This window comes from Bactrocera dorsalis, chromosome 3 (assembly GCF_023373825.1).
Source record: "Bactrocera dorsalis isolate Fly_Bdor chromosome 3, ASM2337382v1, whole genome shotgun sequence".
In the NCBI taxonomy this organism is placed as follows: Eukaryota; Metazoa; Arthropoda; class Insecta; order Diptera; family Tephritidae; genus Bactrocera; species Bactrocera dorsalis.
The window spans coordinates 41764926-41775907 of NC_064305.1; the positions used below are offsets into that span (position 1 = coordinate 41764926).

Genomic DNA, 10982 nt, shown 5'->3' on the forward strand with positions numbered 1-10982 from the left:
GAACGAAAGATATTTTCACTTGAAATTGAATGGGATTGGCAGATTATTTTGGATCATCGGAATCCTCGGTATATGAGCTAGATGACCAGCTGCTGGGTCGGTTATAATTGTTGCTATTAAATTCAATTCCTTAATAAGTAGCCTCGTTCCGTTGCTTATGCTTTGATGACTTAAATTCTTTAAAAGTATAATAGGAATTCCAATTTTTAAAGCCAATTGATGTGATGGCAGTCCAGAAGGGTTTAATGAATTTAAAAACTCCTGGGGATAATGGACTGCGTCTTCGATATTAGTCACGGTGTCTATCGATTTGTATTTTTTTATTTCTCCGGAAAATTTTTTGCATAATTAGATCGTTTATTTCGTTGACACTATCATTCCCTAGAATACAACTAATGAAATTCCTTTTCGTTGAAATTCTCGATATCAGGGTATACTGCATCTATTGAAATTTCTAAACTACAGACTATTTGGACTAGATACTTATCCAGAAGAATATTAGAATTACTGGTTAAATTCAGAGTAGGAAACATTCCTTCCCTAAGTTTAAGCATGCAGCACAACAAATAAAATGTTGTTTTTGTTAATATTCACACTATAACTCGCCCTTATCAGTGTGTTGCAGCTAAGCTAAATATTAAATGACATTCTCTGTGTAAATTTAACATTCTCCGTTATGAGGAAGTAATGAATTTATTTTTTTAATTTACGCTCGTAAATCGGTTAAAAATTAAAATTTTCTGAATTTTTTTACAAAGCATCCTTATTGGATTACCTTCAAAGTGGTTGAGGCTTTTTTTTTCATGTAACGGTTTAGTCAAATGTAGCGAACAGACAAAAACCCAACTTATTTTTATATCTAATACTTTTAATTGACCTTTTTCATACCTGTATTCTTTTAATATATTTATATGGAAAATTTCTCGCTAGTTACGTTGGCTATAAGCATTTAAATAAATTTTGACTTACCTATTTAATGCTTCTACCTCCAACATATGCGGATCAACATCGTTCTTAAATTCTTTTAATTGCTCAATTTGCTTCTTAACTGCATCAATGTCTGAGCCTACTGGTCCAAGCCTTTCAAAATTACGTTCTGCTTTATTTAAAAACTTTTCTAAATTTTGCAAAGTCTCGTGAAACTCCATAGCTTTTTCCATTGCATCAATTAAGTTTTCTTCACGTTTTGCATATAGAGCTGTTATATTATCCCATGCATTATCTAAGTCTTCAATATGTTTTTTAACTTCTGGTTTATCGGGTTCGCCACACATATTTATTAAATTACTACCGTTACGACGTACTTGTTCGACTTCTGGTTTCGTTTTATCAATTTTAAAACGTACTTCCTGTAAAGCAACTTGCTGCTTTTGAATTTCCTGTGGCTGAGCAGCAGGAGGCTCTTGTGATGACAAAGTTTCTTCCAAATCTTTCAATGTGCCCATTACACCATTTAACTGTTTCCAGAAAGGTTCTGCCACGTTTAAAATGTCGTCGAGTGAGCTGCCGCGATTTTTTGTGGCTTTTTGTACATCATTCCAGAGGCTGTTCAATTTTTCTAGTTTAGACTTAATATCCCGTACAGCTGGATCTGCTTTATTACCGGCCTTTGCAATAACTTCGTCAGCTGCTCTTTTTACAGCCGTAAATGCATCTGAACGTTTATCCAAGTCATCTGCTAACGCTGCGTTGTCTTCGATTTGCTCTCTTATTTTTTGTGGGAGCGCTGATAGGGGATCTAGTTGATTAACTTGATCCACTGTATTAGCTAATGCTCGGAGCATACCTTCTAATTTGTCTGAGAACTGGCTGGATTCTTGCAAAGCGTTTTCCAGCATCTGCTGTCGTTCACGTAACTCAAGACGAAGTGCTGCATAACGTGCATTATCAGAATCAAGAACATCATTTATTTTAGCATTGTCATCATCAGATACAAGTACACCTAAGGCTTCGCCTGTCTTATTCAACTTATCTAGTAGGGGTTTATGTTCAGTAATAGAAAGCAGAAGCCGTTCATTTTTATCCTGTTGTGTAGTTATTTGGTCTGGCCGCAATACTGGCATGCTGAACCTTGAAATTTGTTGTTCCATGTCCTCTAACCAACTGGATAAACCGGTATGAGATTCAGCAAAATGTTCAGATAAAGGCAACGCTTGCTCTAATATCCCGAGACGTTCACTACATAATTGAGCAACGGAATCAACGATTTCTTTTAAATCATCTAGTTTTTCTCGAAGTGCAGATATATATTCGCTTTGTGGAGATTCTCTCAAAATTTTTTTGGATGATGCAACAATGTCGCGAAAACGACCTTTTTGACTTGAAATATCATCATTAATTGACCTATGTTCTTGTAATTGAAAACGCACTAATGTTGGCTCGATTGCAGGTGGATCGGCTTCGCGAAGACTCGTGTCCATATCTCGGAACCATTCCAACAATTCATCAATATCTCCTGTTACTTCTTTAACACGTTGACTGCTAAGATGGAATCGTTCCGCTTTACGTTGAATTTGCTCCACTATTGCATCAAAACGTCTATTATCACGTGTAACAATATTTTCAATTGAAGATGAACCTTCGCCAGGGGAGATTTGACATAATTGCGGTCCAACTAAGTTAATATTGTCTATAACAGGTCGCATTTCAACTAATTCGGTTTCAAGACGTAGCAAATCTGCATGAGAAAATTCACTTGCTGTAAAGGTACTTTCAGCTATTTGCATCCAATCTAACAAACGTTTATGAGAATCATGAAATTGTTGCACTAATGGAAGGGCATTCTTGGTCTTTTTAAGGAGTTCACCACCCCGTGTCGCCAATTCTCCATATCGGCGCTGAAGTGCATCTAGTTTATCTTTTAATTGTAAAGCTTCGTCATTAGAAATGTGTTTCATCAACTCGGAGCCTGAATCGACCGTAGACTCAATATTGGGTGCCTGACTAGCAATATTTTCATTCAGTTCTACTAAATAATCCATTTGCTCCATTAATTTTTCTGGATACACAGCAATAGGTTTAAAACGTAATAATTCCTGTTCCATTCGTTCCATCCAGGCGACCAGTTCTTGATATGTTATTACTAAGTGTCTTAATCCTTGGCGGGAATCAGCTAACAAGGAACCAATATTTTCACTTAGTTCAACTACGTTGGTAAACCGGTCGGATATATTTCGAACTTTCTCTGCTAGTTGAACAGCTTCATCTTCTCCAACCAATTGCATTAATTGCCCAGCAATGTCTGCTAAATCCGTAAAATCAATTTTCTTAGATAGTATTTCATCGTGCAATTCGTTATGTTCTTTGATTCGATTTTGAATTTTTTCCTCATCAGTTGGAACAAGCTCCATGTTTTTGACGGATCGCTCTACCCCATCTAGCCACAGCTCCAAAGGAATGACTTTATCATGAAAAGCTTTGGCAACATCCATAGCGGCCTCCAAATCCTTCTCTCGTTGTTCAGCACCATTTGTAAGAGTATCGAATCGTTTTACAAGGTCATTCAATTGACTTTCAATAGAATCTCGTTCTGATGTTTCGCATGCGTTGGCTACTTCCATGCCCATTATAGAAAGAGAGGACATCGAGTTTTGCCTGTCCATTAACATTTTTTTCAAAAACTTTTGTTCTTGCAACTGGGCTTTAACAACTTTATAATCCGAACTGGGTGGTTTTTGATTTGTAACCATTTCTTCGGTGTCAGAGAGCCATTTAGAAAGGCCTGATAAGGCTTCTTGAAATCTGCCTGATTGTAAAAGAGCTACATCCAACCGTCTTTCACGTTCATTCATTAACTCTTTGAGATTATTCCAATTATCATTTAAAGATTCTAAGTCTCTTTCTATAACGGCTGTTGAAACGCCATTGCCTGCAGACCTAACTAGGTCATTACCATCATTATTTACTTTGACAATTTTCTGTGAAAGGGTTTCTACTTTCAGATTTCTAAAATTACGAAAATCTTCCTGCTGCTGACGAATTTGATCGAGTTCTGAACTAACTGGCTTAAAGTCATTGAATTCCAACTTTACGCTTCTCAAGTTATTAATAACTTCTTCTTTTTCATCATTAAAATGGATTAACGATTTTAATGTGCTCTGTAAATCACGTTCGTGTTTACGACTATGGTTATCTAAGCGATTTAGTGTGTTACGTATTGAAGAAATTTGAGCAGGAATTTGATTTTCAGTAGAAATTCCAGAATCCATAAGAGCAGTAGAACCACGTTCAATATCGTTCGCAAGATTAGACATAACTTCTAGTTTAGAGTGTATATTAAGGATGTCTTCCAGCTGGGTTTTTACAATTTTAACTTCGCGACCAGGTGGGGCCAAGTTTTCGATCTCTTGTTCTAAATTGTTTAAATCAAACAAACAATTTTTAATTTGGTCATTTAACTTAGATATGGTCGAGGCAGCAGATTGTAACTCATTAAATCTATCACTAAGGCGAACATTTAAATCGGAAACACGATCAAACATACTATCGACATCATTACATAAATGATTACCATCGCCTCCACTTGTTTGACATTCTAGAGATATTGCATTTGCCACAGACTTTAATTCATTTAAAGGTTTTTCTAATTTTATTAACTCATCGCGTATAGCTTTTACACGTTCCAAAAGTTTTGGGTCTTTGGCAGCACCTCCTAATGCATCATGAGCCGCTAGACGATCTTCACACCGACTTACAGCATTGTCCAGATTTTTTAGCTGATCATTGAAATCAGATAATCGCCTAGAACAATTTTCGATATCTTGCGTTTTATTAATTAAGTCATTGTTAAGTTTTTCCCATCGGTCCTTTATATCGTGTAACTCGCACTTTATTGGATCTTTGTCAATATCGCAATAAGCAATGAAGGTTTCTCCTGAACCCCTAGTTGACTCATATTCATTGGAATGTTTCCAAACTTCACTGCGAAGCGTCTGAATATCTCGTAAGCGATTTTCGATATTAGATTTATACAGTTTTCCGGGTGTTAACGTAGCCAATTTATCCTCTGCCATTCGTAACCATGATAAAAATGCCTCCGAAGTTTGTTCATATTTTTTACAATGTTCCATACATGTTTGAAGGCGAGCATGTCTTTCGGAGACTTCTCTTCGAAGTTTATCCCATAGTTGTTGTATTCGCTCCAAATCGCGTTTTATAGTTCGATATTGTTGACGATCAGTCAATTCCTTTCCTTTGTTTGTAAGCATTCTGATTTCGTGTTCTCGTGCCATTACTTCCCGATAAATAGGTTCATGAGCGTCTATTTGATGCTGCAAAGTAGGTTTATGCGCTGACAAATGGAATTTCTCAGACAAGTCAGACAGTTCTCCAGATAACCAACCTAACATTTTGGTACAATTTTCAGAAAGATGACGACTGTCTCGCAATGATGCTTCAGTTTCTGCTTTTTTAGTGTCCAACTTTCTTTGTAAAGTCTGGTATTGTTTTTCTAAAGCAGCAACCTTGGAATTCACATCAGCTCGAGATGCCGAGTCCCCAAGAATATTGCAAAGTAATACAGCTGATCTTTCAGCGTCAGCAAGCAATGATCTTTGTCCCTCCAGTTGTCTGTCCAAATTTTCTATTTTACGTAAGTTTTCTTGACTGTCACCATCTTCGGACAATACATCTAAATTATCACTGATGCTTTGTAGTGCCTCACGTAATCTATTTATAGCTGCATCAAACTCTTTGCTACTATCTGCAGCTCCTCCCAGGTTGTTGGCACGTTCATCTAAGCGGGTAACTATATCATCCCATTTGTTTATTATATCATGTAATTTTTTCTTTATATTTTGTGTATCTGATGAATTTGTAATACGATTTAGTAAGTCATGGCCAATTTCTTGAAAGTGGTTCAATTGGGGTTGTTGTATTCGAAATTCTTCTCGTAGGACTTGTACTTGCTGCACTTGACTTTGAACCATTCTTGAATCCGTGGAAATAGGACCAAGAACAGTGAGGATCCGTTCTTTGCTTTGCAGCCAATTCGATAAATTGCTATGTATATCCAAAAAGTCACGAAGTTTTTCAGAAAGCTCTATCCGCCGCTTGCAGATTTCACTTAAGCTCTTCCATTTCTCAATTATATTCTCACTTTCTATCCTTAATTCATCTGCACCCATTACTTCAGGTTTTCTTCGTAGGATATCTTTGATCTGCACCTTAGTAGTATCTAATAAGCTTTGTTTTTCATACATATCTTCGAGAACTTTTCTGGCTAATTGAATACATTGTTCTGCTTCATCTTTATTTGATGCAGATTCTTTCGGAACTTGACGCTGAATGCGGTCTAAAAACGATGTCAAATTTTTTAAATTTTCGTACTGCTTTCGGACTTCTTCAGTCAAATTATCAATTTCATTTTGCCGATCAGATAAACGAACGCCAATCAAACTGTAACGATTATTAATCTCTTTTAGTTGCTGTTGAACTGGGGTTAATTCCGAAATTTGAAAACCGTCTTGAGAAGATCTACGACTTCCAAATCCACTAGAGTTGGTAGAAAGAGGAGATAAAATTCCCATTTTAATAGGGCTTGGACTTCTAGCACTTCCAGGTGCAGTACGCATGGGGCTTACTCTTTTAATTGGACTATAAGATATTCTTTTACGATTGGGACTTTCTGGATTGAAAAGTGCATCATATTGAGCTCCAATATCATTAATCTTGTCTATAGTTTCGCTATAGTCTCTATATTTGTAAACAAGCGGTTTAAGTTCCTCATGCTGTTCGCGAATTTTTTTCAAATCTAAAGCGATAGGACTCATTTTACTTATCACTACTTCCATTTCAGACAACCATGAAATTACTTTCTCTTTCAATTCCTCATATTGAACTTTTTGTTCGACCTTTAGCTTGGAAAGTTTGTTTTTTTCATCCAATGTTACGTGAATGCTCCGCCATAGATTTTCAAGTGATTTCAATCGATCACGTAAGGGATTAGTATCAGTAACATTACGTTGTCCAATTAAATTTTTGCAGTTATCAACACATTTTTCGTATATTGATGCTTTATTCTCTTTTGCGCGTATTAAATCGTCCATGAGGGATGATAGCTTGTCTATTGGCAAATTATTTGCATCTCTATGATCCATCATTTCGTGTAAATTTTGCAATTCGTTTTCAGTAAGTTCCATTTCTTCCAAACATTTTACTAAATTATTATACACATCTTCCAAGAATTCTCCTCTCTTTTGTAATTTTTCAGTGAGTTTCGCAACCTTTTCAGAAACTACTTTCAAATTAGTTTCAACATTTTTGGCAATACGTGGATTAGACGCAGACCCCATGAGATGTTGTGCTGACGCTTGTACACTGTCAATGGATGCCTGATGCGAAATAACATCTGCAAAGAGCGCTTTATGTTCACGTATTTGCTCTTGTAAACGATCTTTTATAAGAGATGCGGGGCAATATTGCAATTTAAACTTATCTTCAGCCTTATTTACCCAAATAATTAAGTTTTCAAGCGCATCTTGAACCCCTTGAGATTGTACTAATGTTTTGTCAAGAATCTTACAATGTTCACCCACTGTGTCAAGCATTTTTTGGTATTTGCCTTTTAAGTCCAAAGCAGGTTTTTCTAATTTTTTCAATTCGTTTGGACTCAGTTGACTACCCAATATTTTAACTAAATCATCCAAAGTTTGGTCAATATTATCTATTAAACGTCCATTAGATAACAATTCATTATGAATCGATTTTGCTTTATTCATTTGATCGGATGCGGACTTTGTATCGGCAGAAAGAGGTTCTGATAAAACGCGCGTAACCTGTGGTTGGATAGTCTGAATCCAGTCGTCTGCCTTATTCAAAGCATTTTGAAATTCTCGTTGACAACTATAAAGTCCAGATATTCGGTCCTGAAGGGCATTTGCACGATGTAGTAAATCTTTGTATTGTGTCGATATTAATGAAACTTCTTGGCGGATAGGACTTTCTGCATTCGATATAGGTTCGATATGCGGTAAGCGTTCGGGTAATGAAGTACGGAAATCATTGAGAATTGATAGGAATTCTTTGTTTCCATCGACGAAACGCTGTGCCGACATTGTTATAAATCGAAGATCAGCTTGGTGCCCTATAACATCACTTACAAATTCACGTATGGAATCACTATGAACAGATAAATTTTTTAAGTCAGCTAACGATTGTTCTTTATCTTCAAGACGATGTCGGGCTTCTTGTAACCAGTTAAAGAAAATACTTAACTCGCCACATATTTTATTTAGTTCTTCGCGAATAGATTCAAGACGACGTAATAAACGCGAGACACGATCAGAGATACGTTCAACTCGTGAACGCAACTCTCTACCAGCATTTTCCAAAGTTGCTACTTCAGGTGTGGAAAGAACATCAGCACCTGTTAAAACAATTTGACGTATTTGTTCTAAACATGACGAAACGGGTCGTTGTTGTCCATCAATTTCCTCTTTTATTTGCTTTACATAACAGAAACAAAAAAATGATTTAGTCAACAATATATACATACATATATGTATATAAGTAAGTAATATGTACTTACTCTCAAAATATTTGTTTGGCTACGAATATCATCAATTTTTTCCTTTGGACCACCAATATTGGCAATTCTGTGCTCAATTGTGCTGACCCACTTAAGCAATTCGTTTACGCTTTCTTCACATATGTTGAATTTTTCAAATACGGCTTGCTATAAAAGTACCGAAAATAAGATTGAACCAATTTAAAGATAGTGTTAATTATTTTGAAAAACAGAAGCAACATTATTAATTTTTAGTAAAGCGGTCTAATCCAGCTTTATCATTAGGCAGTATCAATTTTATCAAAGATTGACATTTTGGTCAAGAATAATGATAAAAACGCTAAACCAATACCCATTTTTATGTCATATATATATGAAATTATATTATTGTTTTTGTGAAAAGAAAGCACACCTTAAAATTAACATACTTTTTTTAAAAATAATTATAGTTAATACCAAAGCCATGCAAAGAATTAAAGCAAATAAATACAACAAACAAGCAACAAATAAAATATATTTTACATAAAAAAATTATATTTTGATTATCAGTTGTATGAATAAATTGACAATTAAAAATATAAATTGGAAGCGATGAAGCTGAAAATATAAAAATGGAAACATAAAATTGCATAAATATAGTATAAAAAGAACAAGAAAAATTCACAACTTACCAACTCAATTTAACTTAAAAAATATTTTGTATATTAATAATACCAAACTCGTTAATGCGGTATTTCAGTATAGCATATTAACCAATTTGTTTGCGAATTTGGTCAATATAGCCAATTTTTATTTACATGCTTATAATGAGTATATAAAAAATAATAAAGTTAATCAAAATTTTAAAACAAAGGTTTACTTATGCGTCATATCATAATGACCAAGCACAAAGTCCTTATTAAATTTTTAAAACTCCTACATAATCCAATGGAAATTAAAAGGGTAAGGAAGGTCTAAGTTCGAGTGTAACCGAACATTTTATTCCCTTTATTTATATTAAAAAACAACAAATAATCAAATTTAGTATCTTATTAATTTATATTGAAGATCGTGTGATTCCTTACTTTTATTAATATATTTTAATCGCGTGAAGGAAAATTATATTAAAATCATTCTTAAATGAGAAATATGTGATATAAACTCAACCAAAAATGCTTAATATAATGTATTGAATTGATCTCAAAAACCGTAGGATCAAAATTCTTTATATTAAGCGTAAGAGTTTTAGACCAAAGTTTAAATCAATTCCATTCATATTCAGTTGTAAACCACATAATTTTCAAGGAAACTTGTCCATTTAATTTCATTAAAATATAATACATTTTGACCAATCTGGACTGTTTGAAGGCAGGTAGAAAGTCGGAAATCATTATATATGACATTAGAGTGTTTTTTTTTATTATTCTTGTTTTTCACTCCCACCATGAAATTTCCTTGAACATTTTTATTACATACCATCCATGGAAATTCTATAAATCCTTATATAAAAAGCTGAATATCTCGAGAAGTATTAACGATAGCGATTTTGACTACCTTTTTGGTAGCAAATAAAATTTCCTACAAGTTTGTCAAGTACATTTTTTCTATAGCTCTTGTGATTTACGAGATATATACAAAAAAAAATACGAATTTCGTGGAAAAATCAGATTTAGAGCCCCGTACTACCTCTCCGTGTGACTTTCGACTTAGTCGCAATGGGCACTTTTGTAGAGTGTTCAATTCTGAAGAATATGTGTGTAAAGTCAAAGCGATGCCACAAATCGCCTCTGAGCTATAGAAATTTAAGGATAAAAAGTAACGATTGTCGTGTATTTTCAATGAAAAATTTCTAGATGCCTTGGTACAGTCCTTAATGTTAATATTAAGGGCTCAAATTTTCAGGGAATTTTTTAGAGTATTTCCAAGGAAATTTCGAGATGGGAGTGAAACATATTGGGCAGAGAGTTAATTTGATTGCATTAATTTGGACATTGCTTACGTATACTTGAGAATATATTTAAAAGCAAAACTAACTTAGGTTTGCGCGCCTTCCAGCTGCCTGCGCTGAGCGGCGAGAATTTTGAATCGATTTTTTAACATATTTGGTCATTTTTAAAGTCGGTGACCAGCCTACAGAAAAAACTACTGCATAGATCGTTTTGAAATTTTGAACAAATATTCTACATATAGCTTTCGAATGACGTCGAGTTTTTCCAAAAATTTTAATTACTAACAATTTTACAATAACAAATAGGTCGATTTTTTCGTCTAAAATCGTCATTTTGGCTTGAAAAAGGTACCAAAAATTGAAAAAGATAAACTAATAAACTAAAGAAAGCATTTTGATTTTTTGGTTTCAGATGATCCAGTGATGCTGTAGGCTGGTCACCGCGCAAAAACTTCTTTTCGAGGTGCCCGCAGATATCGACGATAAATCCGTTATTCCTCGCTATTTTTCAATAAAACTTTTTTAAGTATCCTTCAAAGGTTGTACTTT

General features: G+C 34.6%; 1 protein-coding gene across 36 annotated transcripts in view; it reads right to left on the minus strand.

The window, feature by feature from the left end:
- The window catches only part of LOC105232556 (microtubule-actin cross-linking factor 1), a 152694-nt gene that overhangs the window by 21024 nt on the left and 120688 nt on the right, over positions 1-10982 (minus strand). For all 36 annotated transcript variants that reach the window (XM_049451130.1, XM_049451145.1, XM_049451146.1 and 33 more), the window contains 2 exons: positions 8528-8674; positions 970-8444 (listed from right to left, as the gene is read on the minus strand). In XM_049451130.1, the coding sequence (XP_049307087.1) occupies positions 970-8444; positions 8528-8674 (7622 nt within the window). The remainder of the gene's footprint in view (positions 1-969; positions 8445-8527; positions 8675-10982) is intronic.